Source organism: Condylura cristata, unplaced genomic scaffold, assembly GCF_000260355.1.
Source record: "Condylura cristata isolate star-nosed mole 26May11 unplaced genomic scaffold, ConCri1.0 scaffold00030, whole genome shotgun sequence".
Lineage (NCBI taxonomy): Eukaryota > Metazoa > Chordata > Mammalia > Eulipotyphla > Talpidae > Condylura > Condylura cristata.
Genome location: NW_004567131.1, coordinates 26,820,133 through 26,841,487, shown reverse-complemented (window position 1 = coordinate 26,841,487; position 21,355 = coordinate 26,820,133). Strand labels below are relative to the sequence as shown.

The window sequence follows — 21,355 nt, the reverse complement described above, 5'->3', positions numbered from 1 at the left end:
GAAACAGAAAAGGGTGTTTTTAACATTTATGACAGCCCTTGGATTCTATATACGTAAGCCTTGTTTTTTTCCCCCAATACCTCAATATATGACATAAGTCAAGTTCTGGAAAAACTTAATGTGCTTAGCTGACTTAAAATTGAGTGAGTGTGCTTTATAAGAAATATCTGTGCACAAGGAAAGCAAATGGCAGTCTTGCTGCCATTTTGAGGTTCATGCAGTTGTCCTGTTATGAAATTGTTTTAGTGAGCTGAAAGACTTTTGAAATTTCCTTTAGGGTCTTTGTGGTAGACCAGAACTCAGCATGTGTACTTCACTGGAAAATTAAAGTTCTCATATTTGTCTGGGAATCTATTTAATAATCTCTTCCAGTCTTCACTGACTGGAATTGTTTTCCAGCTTCAGGTGTAAGAATAACATTAGTCCTTTTGGACTCTCAAGAGAATTAGGGTTTCCTAAATGTATTCTGTCCTGGAATTTGCCTATTTTTGAAATCAAAATAACTAAGACAGTGTGATTCTATGAAAAGAACTGATCAGTGGATCTCTAGGACAGATGAAACAGACCCTAGTATGCATAAAACCTTAATAAAGTAGTCCCCTTGATAACTCAGCAGATTTCTGACTGGCATCTAGGCCCCATTCTCAAATGGGGCCAAAAATTTGTATCTTCCTATAAGCCAGGAAATCACAGGCAACTCTCTTTAGGAAGTAGAAGACAGAAAGTGGATCTCCATTATTTCCATTACTCTCCCAGCTCCCAGTTTCCCTGCTATCTAACATATCTAACAAATGGACACAAAATAAAAGAGGTTTCTTTTACCATTATAGTGCTCCTGGAAAGACCAGTCAATCTCAGAATCTGCATTTGTCCCATCCGTAATTAAACTCAAGTGAACAACTGTTACTAGATGGCGCCAAACCACAACCTGTATTAGGATGGATTTGATGATTCAACCAGTCTATGGAAATTCACTCCTCCTATCTGTGAGAGATACATGATCAGTTTATTATTCTCACAATATCAGATGCTATATATATTTTTATTTTTTTTTCAGATACTATATATTTTATGAAAATGAATTTTTAGGCTCTCCTTCTCCTCTGAAGGCAGATCCCTATACAGATGATAATCGAAGCATCATAAATAAAACTGGCCTAGATTATTCAGCAACTGGAGTTGGGGAGAAGCTGATATCTGCATCAAGGTTGACTCCTTAACTATAGAAGTAGTACTAGAAATAACAAAAGAATATTACAACCAATGAAAAATTTTAAATACATAACTAGGAAATCTTGAAAAAAAAAACATGTCACAATGCTAGGAAAATATGTGTCTCAATTGCAGTGTTTCATTAGCTTTGATACAGTGTTCTTATTAGTAAATAGGAAAGATATATATACACAAAAGAAAAATAAAGCAATATGTTAGCATGATTTCAATTGTGTGCATATATGAACTTTTGGTAAACATAATGGAAAATTATACTGCTACTAAAAATAATGTTTTCAGAAGATTTTAATTACATGGAAAAAGCTCATGGCCCTAAGTGATAACACTTTGTGTATCCAACATATTTCTAATTGTGTGCATATTTAATGTCTATATTTAGGCACAAAGGAAAATATATTGAAAGGAAATACGTCAAAAAGAATTAGATTACATCTGGATGGTGAGAGTAAGGGTGATACACACACACACACAGGCATACACACAAACATATGTATATATATGTATACATATGTATATAATTTCCTGAAATTTTCAGACTTGAATATAATAGCTTTATAATAACAAAAATAAAACCAACTTTAAGACAAAAAATATGTCTCCTTATTAAGGCTTTGCTTTTCTTCAGAAATTAAAGTTCATATTTCACAGGGAACTTATGAGGTGAAAAAGCCAACCAAAGGTAAATGTTAGGAGTAAAATGTGATTTGTTTACTGCTTTTCTCAGAAAATAGATTGGAGACTCAGGAAAGAGGCTTTTAGAAATTCAAAATAATTCTTTTGAAACCCACCCCCAACCTAACAGAATAAAGAGATTGGGATCTTAAAAAAAGTAATACTCAGAGGAAGACAAGAAGTTCCTCTGATAGAGTATGTGTATTTTCTCATGAAGAACTCAAGCTAAGGTTGGTGGCTGCTGAGGGAAGGGAGTGAGAAGAAGTGCAGGAGAGTGTGACTGGTAGAATAGATACCCCACCCAGGCTGGGATCAATTATCCAAGGCATGTTGGGGCATTCCAGAGTACTGGAATTTCCTTAAAGGAAATTTGCTTAAGCCACTCAATGCCATTCTCCAGGTAAACAAAAAGGGCGATAAAGATCACATGATCATTTCAATAGATGCCCAAAAACTGTTAGACAAGATTCAGCATCGCTTTGTGGTAAAATCATTCAGAAAGTGGGAATAAATGGAACTTATCCAAATATTATAAAAGCTATATATGACAAACTCACAGCCAACCTAATATTTAATGGTGAAAAGTAGAAAGCATTTCCACTAAGATCAAGAACAAGAGAAGGATGCCCAATGTCACCACTATTGTTCAGCATATTTTTGAAAGTCCTAACCAAAGCAATTAGTCAAGAAAAAGACAAATCCAAATTGGAAAAGAAGCAACAAAAATATCATCATTTGCAGATGAGATGTTAATATACATAGAGAACCCAAAAGTCTCTACCCAAAACTATTAGAAATAATAGGCAAAGTGGCAGTATACAAAATTAGTACACAAAAATCAGTTGTATATCTGTATGCAAACAATATAGCAAAAGAAAGAAAACAATTCCATTTGTAGTCATATCAAAAATAATGAATACCTGGGAGTAAACTTGTGAAAGGTAGTGAAGCACCTATAGAATGAAGACCAAAAAAAGTGGAAAGAATAAACACTACTGTGTCCATGCCTTAGATGAATAACTACTGTGTCCATGCCTTGGCTGAATAAACATTATTAAAATAGTCATATTACCTAAAGCAATTTATAGACTGAATGCAATGCCTATCAAAATTTCCAAAGAAATAAAACCAACAACTATAAATTTGATAGAGAACCACAGATAACTAAAGCAATTTTGCAAACAAAGAAGAAAAATGGAAGTGTCACACAGCAACAGTAGTCAAAAATTTTATGTTATTGGGAAAAAAAATAGAAACTCAGACCAATAGAATAGATTAGAAAGACCAGAAATAAATTTACACAAATAAGAACAGTTAAATCTTTGACAGAGGGCATACAATGAAGAAAAGAAAGCCTCTTTAACAAGTGGTGTTGGAAAACATGGATAGTCACAGACACACACACACACACACAAAATCCCACACATAACTGTATATACAAAAGTTAATTCTAAATATGAAATTATATAATACTTGAAAAAACAACATTACAAGACGCCTACTACAAAGATGTATTTGGGGACTGAACTCCAATGGCTAGGGAGTTTATAAAATAAACTTGTTTATAAAATAAAATTTATAAAGTTTATAAAATAAAATTGTTATTTATAAAATAAACAAGTGGACAGCATCAAATGAAAGTTTTTATATTTCAAATGAAATTATCATGAAAATAAAAAAGCAATTTACAGAGTGGGAAAATACATTTGAATGTCACACATCTGACAAGGGACTAATCTCCAAAGAAATAAAAAAGGAAATAAGAATAGACAGCCCAATTAAAAATGGGCAAAAGATCTATTGATAAATACTTTTCAGAAAACATTCAAATGGTCTACAGACATATGAAAAATTGTCCCACATCACTTGTTATAAGGGAAATGTAGATCAAAACCTCAGTGAAATATCCCCTCACCACTGTGAGAATGGCCCATATCAAAAAGAATGGAATCAACACATGTTGGCAAGGATGTGGTGGTAAAAAAAAGAAGGAACTCTCATTCACTGTTGGTGGGAATGCAGTTTAGATTAACCTTTTTGGAAAATGGCATGGAGATTTCTTAAGAAAATAAATGTAAATCCATATTCCTCTACTAGGTATTTATCTTAAAAATATGAAAATGCTGATATAAAAAGATTTATGTATACTTGTGTTCATAACAGTCCTGTCCTCAATTGCCAAGTCATGGAATTAAACTAAGTGACCTTCAGTAGGCAAATGGATAAAGAAATTGTGGAGCATCTATTCAATGAAATACTACACAACTGTGAAAAAGATGAATGGGGGGCCAAAATGAATGGACTTTGAGGTGATTATGTTAAGTTAAATAAATCAGAAAGTGAAATACAGATATTAGATGGTTTCACTCACCTGTGGAATATAAATAGCAAAAAAACATACGCAGGCGAAACACAGCAGGAATAAATCTTAGCGAAAGAACTTAATGCTTACCAGTAGGAGCAATGGGGAGAGAGGGGAAGATGGGGGAGGGAAGCAGAAAAGGTGTTGGCAGGGGTGGTTTGGTGGAGGGTGAGTGGAACATGTGTACATGTGGAGAACTAAAAGCGTAACCCCAAAATTAAAATTAAAATATAAACCAAAATTTTAAAATTACATTACATAAATAAATAATCCTTCAACTTGAGCATTCTTTCATTTTTGTTCTCCTCATAAACCTGTTAGGTTGGTGAAGTAGAGGATTTCAGATCACTTTTCACCATAAGGATCTTTATAACTTAAATGAATCCCTACATTATTTTGTCTCCTATGTTACAGGGCAACCCCAAGGTGATATGAAGACATCCTTTCCTTCAACACTAGGAAACATACTAGCATAGACATGTCACTGAAGCCATTAGTTTCTATATTAATCTAAGGTTAACAGATAAGGAACTTTGCCCTGTTCTACAAAACACATTTCATTTACTTTTAAAAAATTTTAAAGATTTTATTTATTTATTTTTGTGCAGAAGAACTGGGATGCAGGCCAGAAGGGTGGAAGTGGTGAGAGGATTCACTAGTATTGGGGTGAGGAACAGAACAGGCAGATTTACTAAACTACACTGCTAAGGGGAGCAAGTGGGCAAGACAGGAGAGGTCTGCTACAGCATGTGGATCACTCCCTGGCTGGGCATCGAACTCAGGCCACAGAGGTGATACTAGGCTACTAGGGAGATACTGCAAAGCACTTTTTTTTTTTAACATTTTTGTTCATTAAAATATTTATATAGTTGCTTAAAAATTCTCTCTCTCTAGCCATTCACATAAATAACTAGCATTATTGTTCAAAGCATTTTCATGCATTACTTCTTGACTCTCTTTTGGGGGAGGATCTTTTTTTTTAATTAAATATTCACATCAAGTATTTCAGCATAGAATTTTGATTAGGAAAAAGACTTCCCAGTTTTCACCACTGCCTATCTGGTGATTTGAATCATCTGAAATTCCACTGAAGAATACAATAGAATTTCACAGCAGGAGAGGACCCAATTCTCTTTATTCTAAACATAAGGAAATTGAAACCAGAGCTGTTAATATACAGTCGTTCACAGATCTTCTGACCTCTCATTGTTGTCTTTTAACAACATCATCCTTAGAATAAATCCTTTGTTTCATGGTATTTGGGTGTCATTGTCTCATATAATAGATGTTGGAGGTACAAACAAAATCTATCCCATTAGGAAGGGAATATAGTGAACTTAAAGTTTTAGTCTAGCACCAGAGTTTCACCAGTATTTCAGTGCAACATAGGGAACACATGGCCCCTCCATGTGGGCTTTTCCTCATTGGAATGAGGAATTTTCTTCATTCAAAAAATTCACAGATGTCCTCAGTCTAATTCTTACTTAATTTTTTCAACCTCTAGCATTTGACTGAGAACAAAACCCTTTTTGTCACTATTACTTTTATAAAAACTATTTAGAGTTTTGCTTTGGTCTTTTGGTGGTTGTTTTGGTTACAGAAATTTAATTTTTAAGGTAATGGATAAAGAAAATTCATTTAAGGTTTCACTATATGTTGTTGTTCTTGAAAGCATAACTAAAGAATTTCTGTAGAAGTTGAGGGAATAGTCTGTTCCTCTGACCAGTAAAATGAAGATATCACAACAGCTGCAAGGTATTGGTTACACTGTTGGAATTCATTTTGATACAGTGGATTTTTATTATTTTTTTACTCCCCCCACCCCAAAGATTTTTTATAGCAGGTGTGACTTTTAACCTTCCGAACTCAAACTTGCATGATACTAAATAGTGTTGTAGAAGCAAAATAATCTAAAATATGTGGAAATGAATTTAAGAAACAGTAAAAATCTTTCTTGTAAATTTGAGCTCAAATAAAAGTTCCTTCATGGAACAATATTAAAATTTGAAAAAACAACAAATGTTGAAGGAGAAAATAATAGGCAAGCTTATGAATTATGATTGTTTATATTTTTATAAGCAATATTACAGTTAATGGAGAAAGGCTATTTAATTAAATAAACTAAATTAAGTTTATAATTAATCCTAATTAAATAAACTTATTTTTAGAAATACAAATATATCTTCACTGGGGTTTTAATTAATGAACAAATTTATTTGTACAGTGTCTATAATTTGTAATGAAAATGCAAAACATTTTTAATTTTTTGCACAAAAGATCAGTGTATTTTTGGAAGTGGAGAAATGTTTTGTGTGTTTTCTTATTGTAATGAAAGGAAAGAAATATATGTGTTGATGGGCCCTCCCTGGTGGCGCAGCAGGTTAAAGCACAGCACTAAGAAGTTAAAGCTACTTTAGCATGAGTTGGATCCCTGCCTGGGAGGTGATCCACAGGGCACTGCATACCTCTCCTGACCTGCCTGCTACTCCCCTCAGCAGTGTACTTCGTCATTCGGCCTGTTCTGCTCCCTACTCTGTCTCTGGTGCATCCTCTCACTGCCCCTGCACCTCTGGCCTGTACCCCAGTTCTATATGCATAAATAAATAAATCTTTAAGCAAACAAAAAAAGAAATATATGTGTTGAATTAGACTTAATATACAGCCTAAAAATTTGTGTATAACACTGTGCCCTCAACTTCCAGGCTAATCTTTTGGGTTAAATACATTTTAGGCTCTTTCAAAATTGCTGATATCTATGTTACTTCCTTTCATATTGTTTATAGTTCACCAAGGTGCTGCATTTCCTCCAAATCTGTATCAGTAAGGGAAACTTCCAAATAAAATATTTTAGCCACATGGACATAAATGAATACATATGCAATTTTCCTTTATAAAAATTCATTTCACTTTTCTAAGCTTACATAATTAATTCACAAACACATTCTTAGAGAGAACTCAAAAATACAAAGTAAAACTCACTTTTGCTTCCTTTCCCCATGACAAAGGTATCAATTTTGTATTTGTTCCCTTTTGAATTTTTTTGAATTTTGAGTTTTTAAAGCATATTTGCACATTTTATATTTAGTTTTTCCCATAAATACAGTATGAATTGTTTTGAAACTTCTTACATTTTCTCAGCACTCTTTCCATAGCCGTACCTGTGTGTTCTTTCATTCTGCCTGGTGTCCCACAGTGGGGCTGTGCCCCCTTTATTTAAGCATCCTTTAAGGTAGGCAGACATTTAGGTTGCTCTTTTTTCCTTATTGTAAATCACCCCTCAGTGAACATCCTAGCACACTTCCTCCTTGTGAACGTGTACTTTTTCTTCTCAAATATGAAACTTTTCCTGCTCTGTTCTCTCTCCCATTTTCAGTTCATAACTGGTATCTCATTACATGTTTCCTACTCATTTTGTGGCCAAAAAGCACAGGATCCAGTCAGGAAGTTTGCATTCTAATGTGGCTCTCCCTTGACTTACTCTGTGATCTTGGGCCTTTCTCTCATGTTCTATGAAGATGTTGGATGGGATGACTCTCAAGGTTCCTTAAACTTCTAACAGTCATGTTAGATTACTCTAAATCTTCCTCTAATTAAGCTTGCAGGTATGATTTGTGCATTTTTATTATGATCAGCTAGTTGCCAGTGCCATTTGAACCTTGTAAAGTAAGTCATAAAGGTCCACAGTGCTTATGAATCAAGGCACATTACACTTCATTCCACATCAGTATTCTGCATGACTGTTTCGTGAATGCTTGAATGCCATTTGCAGATGAACGACTAGTAGTGGTTCTCAAGTGCGTTTTAGGGGCAGTGACTGGTAGTAGGAGGAGGATTAGAAGAAGCAGGAATAGTAGTGGTATTAATACCTTGTTTTCCTTTTAGATAATGCTCAACAATTTGTAGAAACTTAGCACTCATGCTGGCTTATTTTTAGTTACTACCCATTTCTTACAAATCCTGACAAATTAAAGGGCTTACTCAAGATCACTCAACTAATGAACTTCAGGGCCAGGCTACCTCATGTCTTTTGTTTACTGATGAGTTTGTTATTTTCTTAACATTTTCTTCATACTCAAACATTTTAAAATATATGTAAAATCTCTTTCAGCATTTAAAGTGCTTGAAATCTTTTTAAATCACTAGCTTGCTCTTTAAATGTACATCCACCACTCCCAACCACTCCCAACCACTCCTTTCCAAGTTTATTTTGTATTTTGTAGAGTAGCTTGAATTTTGTTCATTATAACAGTTCCAGAATCAAGATGAGCAACACTCTTGAGCTGACATCTCTTGAGTAAGATGTTTTATGTAAGTGGTTGTGGTTATTGTTATCTTTCAAATCTCTTGACACCAGCCATAAACATTTAGCTCCAGCACACAAAAGATGAATGAGAGGCCGAGCTTAGCTTGTCCACAGTGTGTCTGTTTCATCTTCACTGTGGGACTCAAGTGTGCCAGTGATGACTCATGGAATTAGCTTAATGATGAATGACTTTGTTTTCATTGAAAATCTTTTAAAGAACGCTCTTCAAAGCGCGGGTTCTATTTTCAAATACTTTCTTCCTAAGTTTTCTTCTGCCAGTACTGATCTGAAGTTATTACTTGCAGAATGCTCTTTTACGAAAAGGCAGTATGGAGAACAGTAAGACTAAAATGTGCTATTTTCAGCACTTTCTTGCTTAGATTGGGTTAATACTATGAAGCAGAAGCTATATTTTCTTCATAGCATTTTAGTTGTTTAGAAATATACCAAGCTATTTTTCTTCCATAACTTTGATTTTCCTGAATGCTAGCAAGAGCTGTTTGGAATTTGTGAAACCCTTTAGAGCCTAAGTTGTGATATTAATTCTGCAGCTATGTCCGTCGAATTCTCTGGATAGGTGGGATGCTTTAGTATTTCCAGTTCCCTCATGTTATATCCTCTAATTTCTCCTCAAACATTATTAAAAGGGAGAGAAAAAGTGAGAAATAAACCAGAGCATTTGTAGTTGTTCTATACTTTTTCTATTTCTAGTCAACTCTCCCCATACTTCTTTTTCTCTATTACCTTTTTATAAAATTTCCCTTGCCTCTGTATCTGACCCAACCCTGATTATTGTGATTACCCTACCCTGTACCTCCCCCGCTCCCTCCTTCTGAGAACTTTACAGTCTCATTAGTTGTTCCCTTGACCGATAAATGTGCACATACCACAGTTCACTGATCATCAGAGTCCCGGAGCCAAGGTTCTCAACTGCTATTACAGTTCTCAAGTGTGAAGTGCCAGGGGCAATTTATTACTAATTATGAGTACCTGAATTTATAAGTGCTTTATTATTTTAAAGCAGTTTGGAGCCTAGCTCTATGATAATAATGTCACTATTACCCACTTACACATAGACATGCTTTCGTGAGTGGGAGAAAGAGTGACACTCCAACCAATTGTCTGGGAATTGTGCACAGTCAAACTTATCGCCACAACCCGTGGGAGTGTGTTGGGGAGCGTGCAAATGCCATCTGCTGTGGGGCTTTCTCTCAGCAGAAAAAAAGGCTAAAAGTTTAACCAAAGAGCAAGCAGATGTTCCCACCTAATATTATTATTGTGTGTTTGGTTTTTGGCATGTTTTGGTTTTTGGCATGGGTAGATTGTTTGTTTTTTCTAGTTACTGTTTATCAGCACCAGACTGAGGTTAGGGGGAAAATCATCCTATAGGATTTATTAGGCAGATATCAGAAAATCAGAAAGGCTTTTACAAATGGAGGAAGACTTCTTTGGATGGATGAAGTGTAGTAGATTCACTTCCTTGCTTCCTTTCAGAAATACATTCTGGCAAGAGATTTTTAAGGACAGAGTTAAAGATGGCTATTATAGTACTGTACATTAAATGTGCCTCAGGTTTACCTGTAGTTGTCCTTTGGGTGTTTCAAATATCTGTTTGGGGTGTCCATTAGCATAAAAACTTCAAATGGATCTAATATTTTCCCAGAAGGTAATCTTTGTGGCAACCTCAGTTTTTCTTTTTAAAGTAATGTCCACAATCTCTGCATTGTCTCAAATTTAGCATAAGGTGGAATCTTTACTCAACCAGAAAGAATGTGATGAATTTGTAGTTGTTTCTGTCTCTAGGGAGTAAACTACTCATAGATCCAGGAATTGCTTGGCTGAAAAAAGTTACTGGAGGTAAGTAGGAGGAAAGAGACTATCTAGTTTACTTTTGTTACAAGCCAAAATATATACAATAGAACATGTCTTTGCAACTGTTGCATAGAACCTATCCCAGAATTGTGTCTCTGGGGATGGCTTTCCACCTAGTGAAAACAAAATCTTTTCTTGTGGAAACTCAAAGAGGATGTGTAACTTGAAACTGTGAGTATACAACTAACAAAGTGTGTGTACAAATTCTTTTTTTCTTTGTTCTGTGCTTTTCCCTCCTCTGTAAACATAAATTTTCTCTTATAAACTATTAAAAGCTTCATCATTGGTGTTCAGATACCATATTCTTTAAAAATCAATGTATGTTTGTAGTGGTGAGTGTATAATTGTGAAAACCAATATTAATTTATACACTTTGTATATGGTGAGTTATATCTCAACAAAACTGTTATTTTGAGAAATTAATATATAGTTTATATTTGAAATTATTATGGGGGCGGGGGAGGCTTCTTGCTCTTTTTACCCAAGTACAAAATTTTCTTCATGACTTCTTCAGCAATAAATATTTTTACTGCAAGCCCCTTTTTTACAAAGCCCTTTCCAAGGTCTTTACCAACTCAGGAGAGTTACCACAGTACTTCACTCTGCACACACTCGCTGTGTACATACTTGGTCCACACACACTCGTTTCACACACTCGCTCCGTGCACACTCAGGTTGCTCTGATAGATCTGGAGACTGTCCTCCCCTAAGGCCATACTCCACTCCCAGCAGTTGATGTCTGTGCTCATCAAACCTAGGCATGCCAGCTGGACTTGTTTTAGTAATTATGTCATTTAATTGAATTTTAAAAATACCAATCCATTTATATGTCAGTTCTCAACTCTTTTCATGAAAAGAAAATTGTAGGCTTTGGAAAGACCTAGATAAAAATAAATTGCTGTGAAAAGTTGATATTGAATGAGAAACAATTCTAAAAAATGTCAAAAGTAAATCCTCAGAATTCAACTATGCATTGTAGTCGGTATGCTCAGGATGCTCACAGTGACCAACGTCCCCCCAAACTGGAACTCTTAGGCAGTAAAGTAAGGCACAGTGTATATTTATGTTGAAGTTAGTTTATGAATGAATATGGTACTTTTCTAGAATTTCCCCCGTTAGTTAGTCTTTTTGATTAGCCAGTTGACTACTGGCTCCTGCAGCACTCAGTGAGAGGGACTTTACAGAGGAGTTAGTCACTTTACTGACTTCAGAGCTGCTGAGCCTGAGGGTGGTCATCCACTAACCCCACAAAGATCTAAACACAAATGAGTTAGTCCTTTTTTAGACTTAACTGTTTTTTTTTTTTTTAGTTTTTAAAAATGAATTCTATTTACTGTATACATGTAAAAAGAAAGAATGGAATTTTTAATATACTTCAATCACGCACTGAGTATTTATTTACCCATACTTCTTAAAGCAATGAGTTCTTCTTAAACTCTGATTTTAAATCCTGTATCTTTCAAAAGACAGATACTTCTTTTTCCTGTATAGGAGATTAATACTTTATGATTGTTGTTTTCCCCTTCACTCCCCTCCTCCCCCTTTCTTTTTTTTTTTAACTAGACGGACACACACACACACACACACACACACACAAGACAAAGCAGCAAATTAGGCAGCAAGACTTGAATTCTTATTTCATCTCTACTCCTAACACCTTAAATGACCAAAGGCAAACTCAGGCCCATCCCATGTAACTAGGATGAAATTTGGAATAGATATATGTACTTTAATATTCTTTCCAGTGCTTGCTATCTCTGAGATTATCCCATCTCTTTGATTTGAATACTTTTTTTTTTTTAAGATTTATTTATTTTGTGCATACAGAACTGGGGTATGGCCAGAGGTTCAGGGGCAGTGAGAGGCTTCACCAGAGACAGAGCGGGGAGCAGAACAGGCAGATCGACGAAGTACACTGTCGAGGGGAGCAGCGGGCGGGTCAGGGGAGGTCTTACTTGCCATGTGGTCTCCAAGGCAGGAGGGAATCGAACTCATGCAGAAGTGGCTTTAGCTTCTTAGTGCTGTGTTTTAACCTGCTGCCCCACCAAGGAAAGTCCAGATTTGAATACTTTTAATGGGCTGCGAATTCTTCAAGAATATACATAAATAAAACATGAAGTTTAGCACTTATTCATCTTTGATATAAACAGATTAATACAAAGTACATTCTTGAATGTAAGCTTCATAAAATTTGGGAATATTTATGTCATACATGGCTGTCCAAGGAGTTAGATCAAAAAATTTTTTTAACAATAAATACATATATCAGTGAGAAATGTAAAATGAGAGGGAAATCAGAAACTCTCAAAAGAGATCTGAAATCAACTATAAGAAAAAATTTGAAGTAGAGAGATTGGCAGAAAATTTTTGCATTTTGATTTGGTGTATTTTGCTTTGTGTTGTTTCCTCAAAGTATAGGACATCCCAATCAAAGATTTCAGGTTAGAAGAGCTTCGACAGTGAGGAAATTCACTCATTAATTTGGCAAATAAATGTAAATGTCCTCACTGCGTTAGTATAGTGATTATCAAACTTGTTGATTTCATGATAACTTTAAATATTATTGAAGATCCCAAAGAACTTTTGTTTATATGGGTTATGTATGATCTTTACAATGTAGGAATTAAGCTGAGACATTTTTAAATATTAATTTGTTAACATATTTCAAAATAACAAGTCCTTTACATGTTAACATATATAAAATCTTTTATGAAATATGTTTTCCAAAAATGACTAGCATTGTTTTGCAATTCTGTAAATCTTTGATGTGTGGCTTAACATAATTCAGGAATTTTCATATCTGCGTAAGCCTATTACAATATGCTGCTTGGTTGAAATATTAGAAAGAAAATCTTTCCTTACAAAGGTACATAGTTGGAAAAGGGACGGTCCTCACATGGCCCACGAAGGGTCACGGCAGCTCCCAGGAGGCTTCAGACCTCACTGTGAGAACCTCTGTGCTTGGGCCTAATGACATATGGGCAGTAAATTTTGTTTGTTCACCAAATATTTAAGTGCTTACCATGTGACAGTAAATAGGAAAAAAACCTGGTAGATTGAGTTTGGACTTTCTTTAGAAGGCTTAGCCACTGTATCTGGGAGGGGGAGGTTGGTATGAAGGAAGAGAGGGAATAATTACACAGTGTGGGGAAGTAGGAGCTGAAGTACAATAGAAGCAAATTTGTTTAAATGGACTGTGAAGTTAGAGAAGAAGACTGAAAGATGGGAACCAGCTCCTCCACCTTGAAAGAGAGAATGGACTATTTCTCATACAAAGATATATATATACATATATATATGTGTGTGTGTGTGTGTGTATACATATATATGTGTATACATATATATGTGTGTGTGTATACATATATATATATAAATACACATATATATGTAAATCTTTCGGGGCCCTGGATGAGTAAAGAAGCAACTTAGATAAGAGACATGTCATGAGAGAGATGAATGGATCTGCAGACCTAAGATCAGGGAATGTTGCTCAGTATAACTGATTTGTCAGGAGAGTGTGATACCTGAAGTGTTGCCCCCTGCTGACCAACTAGCACTCACCCCTCCGTGTATAGTATAGTCAACACTGATCCTTAAATCCTTGTGTTTAAAATGCCTCAGTTTGTCTTTTAAAACTCTGCTAGGATTCTTCCATAAGGAAAAGGATAAAGTAAAATGTTACATTTATATTTAAAACCTTAGTTTATGTTATAGTGCCTAATTTTTAATTGCTTTTCCTTTTCTCCTTTCAGATCCTCCAGACCATTCAAGTTACCAAAAAGGTAAAGTAATGTGGATCATCTTATTAAATAATAAAACTACTAGCATGCTTTTTCCCTTCTAATACCTTCTGCACATTTTGTTAGTTTCCATCTTCTTCATACTTTTATGTACTAATTTGCCTGATTATTTTTCATTCCTTCTCGAAATGGATTGGCTTCTCAGTGTCTTTTTGCTCAGAGAGACACTGTTCTGCCAACATCTGTGATTTGAACTTGTAACATTTTGTTTCAGATGGGTTGTGTATTTTTCCTTAAAAAAAAAATTGTTACCATACTAAGATGGGAATATTTTTTTATGTAATAATTAGAAAGCTTAGTCTTTGTAATAGAAAAGTAAAATTTCAAATGACAAAGAATTTCTAAAAAAGAGGATTGTCTTGTCAGATTCTTGTACATTGTAGTTACAAATATAATATTGTAACACCTTAGATCAGACTTGGGTGTAATCTTTTGAATTCTTTGAAATTCACTTACTGAAGAAGCTCAGATGCTGAGAACTTTGAAGTCTGCCTCAAGAGAGTTTGTCTCTCATGCAGTAAAATTACAATATAAATTGTAATTAGTAAATTCCTATTCCATTTTTTTAAAAATATTTAATTGGGGGGGATTATTTTTTGGCTGTGGTAAGTTTATATCACATGACATTTGCCAGTTTAACTATTTTTAAGTGTACAGTTCTGGAGCTGTGAGTATATTTACATTATGCAACCATCTTGTCAGCTCAAACCCAGAATTCTTTTTCATCTTATGAAACTAAAACTCTGTACCCATTAAACAGCAGTTCCCATTCTTCCATTCATCCAGCCCCTCGGAGATACCTTTCTACTCTCAGTCTCTGAGTTTGATTAATACAAAATATGAATGGAATCATACAGTAGTTATCTTTTTTTGGCTGGCTGATATCACTTACAATGTCCTCAACTTTAGCCATACTGTAGTATGTGTCTGAATTTCTATCCTTTTTAAGGCTGAATGATACTCCATTGCATGTATATACTACATTTTATCTATTTTTGAAAAAAAAAATAAAAAAGAACAGGTAAAGGGAAGCTGGCATAGAATATGACACATTCAGAATATTATTTTCTATTTTTCTATAAATATTAGTGCCTTCATTCAAATGACTAAAAGTTTTTCATTTTGGAAAGTCATACATAATTTTCTGATACTCGGTATTTCTAAAAGCCCTAATTCTTTTCAGTATTTATATATATTAATACAACAACTTCAAAGAAGCTTTTCTTGATTCCTCTTCCCCATTCCAGCTGGAAGTAATCTCATTCTTTGTTGAATTCACAATTTTTTATCTGTATCCCCCTAAAAATGCATTATCCTCTTACCTGTTTTTTTTGTGTACCTGTCTAGTTTGCTCTATTACACTGTAAGTTCCTTGAGGGCAAGGTTTATGTCTGCTGTTTTTATATTCCCAGGATGTCCTGCATCCTTACTTTGCAAAGCAAATTGTTGAATGAATGTATTACTTCACAGGAAAGACTTCCGTATCCTGTGAAAATTTTAAAATTTCAGTCATTCCTCCCATTAAACTGATCATAGATGTTAGGATTGATAAGATTTTGAAATGCCTACCCTTAAAGGATAAGAGGGATAAGGAAAGTTTACTAAGGGAAATGAAGAAAACCAAGGAAGATTTTTAGGAAGAGAGGGATGGCTAAAATATTAAGTATTATTCCAGTCAATGACAGTAAAAAGCAAAGATAGTTGTTTTTGGCAGCTTCAGAGTTGAGAGAACAAAGCCACTTTTTTTTTTTTAACACTATAAGGTGTTAAATATTGGTTGATTTACTGGGATAAGAACATCAGGCCCTAAAAACCTCTGAATTTGACTCTCTACTTACAAGGCATGGGAGAAAGATGAGAATATTTCCAGGAAGGTAGCAGAGGGCAACAGAAAAAAAAAATCTTTGCCATCCAAGGAGAGGAGTGGTCAGTGGTGGAAGGTCTTATTGTAATACAAATTGCCCATTTAAAACAATTCCCTGGTCCCTCACATAATGCCAAGTGAGCATAAGTTAGCCTTGTAAGACAGTTTACTGGTTTTAACAGTTATTTCTGATCTTTTTCCAGAATAAACCCAATAATAAGATGCTTGAGAATCTCTGAGTATATTTAAGAGATTTCCCTTTGGTTATTCATGAAGTTGCAGCAACTAATTAACTATTTGAACCAGAATGCCAGGCAGCATGGCCACTAACTCAAATCCACAAACACTTAATTCACCTTATTTCTACACTCTGTGGTTGTTTCCCCCTTAGAAAGGAGATGAGTCCTTCAGATCTGGGTGCTATTTGATCATCCGATGAGGAGATAACACCAACTTTATACAGCAGTGCTGGGGCAGAGCTGTGTACCTAACCCTGGCAGCTGATCCTGCAGCAGGGTCTGGGGAAAACTGTTACCTGCTCATTCCCTGGAAGGTAGTTGGTTGCCTGCTGTAATCCAGGTGTTACAGAGGCAGGTGTGTGTACAATTATGTTGTGGTGTTGCCTGAAGATTACCCGAATTAGAGCAGGCAGATGAAAAACAAGTAGAAAATGCCATGCAGAAGAACATGATGGTAAAAGGTGTGATCCTTTTGAAATTTTTTCTGATGCACATATGGTTCACTTTTCGAAGAAAATAATGTGCAGATACTTTTATTCTTTAAACTTAGAATATGCACCTTGAACCCAGACTCACCAGGACTGGAATTATGGAAAAAAATATATGGCAGTGAGATTTATAGGCCATTTTTAATTTCCTTTAACTTCTCCAACTTTCCTACTTTACTAGATTTTTATCTTAATATTATAGCCATTGTCTGGGTTTCATAAACTCATAAAACTTTTTGTTTCCCATGCGGTGCCCATAACTATGCACTATCTTAGCATGGATATGGGAAGACCAGAAATACATTTCACAGTTTTGTGGTATTGAGGAGAAACCCTTGCCTGAGTAAAATTTACTCAGAAGAGTTGGGACTTTCTCCCAACTCCCAATGGTACCTTGTGTTCTCAGGATGGTGATTCTGTTCCTTAAGTGTGAACAGTTGTCTCTAGGAAGGGTTAGCATGTGAAACATCTGCTGTGTGAGGAAGTGGAATTGAAATATAGTAAGGTTAAATGCACTTGGAAGAAGCGTGCTGAAATTTCTGAATGCCGTAAGGTTTCCATCTGCAGTCAACGCACGTATATGGTCTATAGCAGTGCTGTAAAATCAAAACCAAATGTTTTCAAAGGGAAGAAAAGCAATTATTGAATGGCGTTTTTTAAGGTTGCTATGCATGTGTGTTCAGATTTTTCAAGAACACAAAACAAAAAGTCATTATATGGGTAGATTAAACCACAGTATGAAAACTAAGCAATTTGGAGCCCACTGACTTCTCATGACAGCATGTTTGTAGGTAAAATTGCATAACCTCTGGTACACTTGAAAGAAAATTGATCCATTTAAAAAAAGTATAATGAGTAATTGTATAAGCCTGGAGCCATTTTCATTTCACAAGGCTGATATTTTAAAGATCTAAACTGTAAAGGACTCTTTTTAAGTCTGAAGCAATGAACAGAAAGTCTCAAATGTGCTATTGACAAAGGATTTTGTTGCTTCAATACTGCTTTCATCTGAGTTTGCATTTGGTGGAGGAGGAAATAAAGTATAGAGAATATAAACACTGGGTGTGTTCTAGAAATGGGAATGCTTCTAACCACTTGGTGTTTACACCTGAACAACCACAGTCAGCGTATTATGATTTATATGTTTTCATTACATCCAGAATTACTCTTATGAGGTTATTACATATTATCTGGCATCATTTTTCCTTAATGAGTTTTTAAATTCAGAATGTAGTCTAGTGAAATGATAAAACTTGTCCTATGGATTTGGCCAGTTTTGCACAGAGAAATGCACTATATATGTGTCTTTGAAATTTATAAACGTGCATTTTGAGGCCCTCCCTGGTGGTGCAGTGGGTTAAAGCACAACACTATGAAGCTAGCCACAGCTGCTGCAGCACAAGTTCGATCCCCGGCCAGGGAGGTGACCCACATGGCCTGGCAGACTTCGGCCTCGCCAGCTGCTCCCCTCAGCAGTATACTTAACTCAGTCTGCCTGTTCTGCCTCCTGTTCTGTCTCTGTTGAATCCTCTCACTGCCCCTATACCTGTTGCCTGGACCCCAGTTCTGTATGCATAAAAATGAATCTTTTTTAAAAATGTGCATTTTGGGAAGCATAAGGTTTAAGGAAAGTTGACTTAATCCTGGTGTCTTTTGTGTCATTTGTGTTTAAAGCAAGAGATGATACCCAAGTTTCAGAGATCAGATTCTAGAATCAGACAAACTAGGTTCCTAGCTTTGTGACCTTCAACAAGTTATTTAATCTGTATATGCCTCAATTTAACATCATAAATTTGTTACAAAATTTAATGAGATGATAATCTATGTAAAACATAAAAACAACTGGTACTCCTAGTAAGTGCAATAATTATTCTTTATGTTTCTCTTATCTTCCTTAGATTATTTTTCAAAGAACAACAGTGGAAAATACCTGTGCAAGTGCTTCCTTAAAGTGTAATTTCATTATGTTTGAATTTCCTAATTAAAATGTATTGAAGTAAATATCCCCACAGAGCCAGATCTCTAAAGTTGAGAGATCAGAATATAAACATTAGTGGTATATTCTAACAGATATGAGACATTTTTTCAGAATGTTATTTAGAGTCACCAGTTTTATTTAACTTCAGAGGTGATTTTGAAGAAATAAATCACAAATATTTAAGTAACAATCCTATTTTGAATGAGAAGTAGCCATCACAGCAGCCAAATGAGTTAACATTGTTGTAATTTGATAATTGTCCATGAGTTAAAATTTTTTTTCACTAATCAAAATTCAAGAAACCCAAAGTTGTCAGGATACATTTTGAATTTTAGAAAAGTTCAATTTAGTCAAATTTTATTGGGCCTTCAGTTTATATCAAGATCTACCAAATAGCAAGATAAAAAGGTATGGTCCAGGATCCTATGAAAGGGATACAGGGAAGGGTCTTCAGTCACATTGGTGATTGAAGGTGTGGGAAAGGCTTATAGAAGAAATGATGATGGAATTGTAATAGGCGTTTCCAAGGTGTAGTAAGAGACAAAATGAGGCTTATGGTTAGAGAGTAAGGAGTGCCAGGGTGTCTTTTCAGTTCGTCAGTGGATATTCTCAAGCACCTGTAAGTAATACTCTTCTAGATACCAATACTGCAGCGAATGGCTGGATGAAGGACTAAATCTCTGCCCTCATGGAACTCATAGTCTAATGGATATGTTCACTGTCATAACTGGGAGGAAAGCCATGGGGTTAAGGAAGTTTGGGGTTTGATTTTGTTAAGATCTACACTACATGAACCTATTTATGACATGAATTCTTTTTCAAAAGCGATAGAGGAAATGAAGGAAGGGAATTAACTGGAAATTCAAAAGTTCTGGAAGAGAGAACTAGGAAAATGAGTCCTCTATTAAAGTTTATTTTCTCTCTACTAAGGGCATCTGGATTTTAGATGTCTTTCCCAGCCACCGATGTAGATATAAAATGGCATTTGTCAAAAAGAGGCATTATGATTTCAATAGCTTGTAGTATAATGACCACGGCTACTATATCACAGAAATGAGAGGACAACGATCATGTCATTTTCTACTACCATTACTTACAAACACTTATAGCTCATTAGATCTTTAAGGATAAATAGCCATACTGGGTCTGCAATAAAGATTTAGCAAATCAGTCTCTTATGTAGCAAAAAATTCTACTTGGACTCTGAGAGGTTTTCTTTGTGATTTCTCTCTGCTTCTGTAGTTATGCAGCCCTGATAGCCAACTGGCCCGTGGTGGTCCTGGGCATGTGCACTCTTTTCATCGTGGTCTGTGCCTTGGTTGGAGTTTTAGTGCCAGAGCTCCCCGACTTCTCTGATCCGTTGCTGGTAAGGAAAACTTAGCCAGTAGGGTTTTTGATCTCATTTCTTTAACCCGGAATCATCTAAAAAATTTAAGTATTTTAATACATGTTGTATTGCTTTACTTCATATCCCATTTCTTTTTTTAATTTCTGGAACCTTCAGTTCAGTATACAGTCTCCCTTTGAATAGTAAAGACATGTTTTATTTGTATTCTCAGGTTCTTAAAAGTCAGGGAACTTGCTCACTATCAAAAGTATGAGCATTTTGCTTCTTGGTCCCTATGTCTAGACTTATTGGCAGTAAATTGAAGCATCTGCATACTATGAAAATATTTTCATGAAGTCTTTAAAACATTGCCTCTTTTATTCCCTAACACAAGTTAGGGAATTGAGAGATAGAAGGTCTGCTATTAAGGAAATGTTCCTCTGAAGTGGAATAATAAGGAAAAAGTGAGTAAGGGTAATGATACACTTTTTATAAGACACTGTGGCATGCATAACAGAATTTAATTTGATCATAATTGCCTATAACATAAAAATAAATATTTAGAAAATGTTTAGGTATGAGTTTGAAAGAGAAGTTTCAAATGAGTTTTCCCTCCCCCTTCTATAGACATATAACAATCCCAAAAATCAATCTATTTGTTGCAGTAAATAGGTCATTGTTACCATGTCAGGTCATTTAGTTTTAATATATATAGTTCAGTTCACCCCTGGAGTAGCTGTGAGGAATATCTGAATCTTCTGTTAAAAGCTGTACATTTTCTTAACATTGCTTTCCCAAACTGTTATCATAACTATACTTGGCCTGAAATGAAACACACTAATGGGAATTTGTAATACTTGCTTTAGGGTTTTGAACCAAGAGGGACTGCCATTGGCCAGAGACTAGTCACATGGAACAACATGGTGAAAAACACAGGTTACAAAGCAACATTAGCAAATTACCCCTTTAAATATGCAGATGAACAAGCCAAAAGGTAATCATTTTATTACATACTTTTATACATATTGATGAATAAATTCTGCATTTAGACATTGAGCAAAAAGATTAAATATAAAATGTATAGCTGAAAATCTTTGTCATTTAAGTTGTTTAAATTGTCATTGCCTTTTGAAATTTTGTTGTATCAGGATGAAAAAGTAAGGGTTTTGGTCTGTATTTTTTTTTTTAAGAAGCGAGAAAGCTAATGTTGGTTGTTT

At 35.1% G+C, this 21,355-nt stretch overlaps 1 protein-coding gene across 10 annotated transcripts in view; it reads left to right on the top strand.

Annotated features, from left to right (window-relative positions):
• The window catches only part of DISP1 (dispatched homolog 1 (Drosophila)), a 141,633-nt gene that overhangs the window by 106,846 nt on the left and 13,432 nt on the right, over nucleotides 1–21,355 (top strand). For all 10 annotated transcript variants that reach the window (XM_012731376.1, XM_012731383.1, XM_012731379.1 and 7 more), the window contains 3 exons: nucleotides 14,195–14,224; nucleotides 20,054–20,177; nucleotides 21,005–21,132. In XM_012731376.1, the coding sequence (XP_012586830.1) occupies nucleotides 14,195–14,224; nucleotides 20,054–20,177; nucleotides 21,005–21,132 (282 nt within the window). The remainder of the gene's footprint in view (nucleotides 1–14,194; nucleotides 14,225–20,053; nucleotides 20,178–21,004; nucleotides 21,133–21,355) is intronic.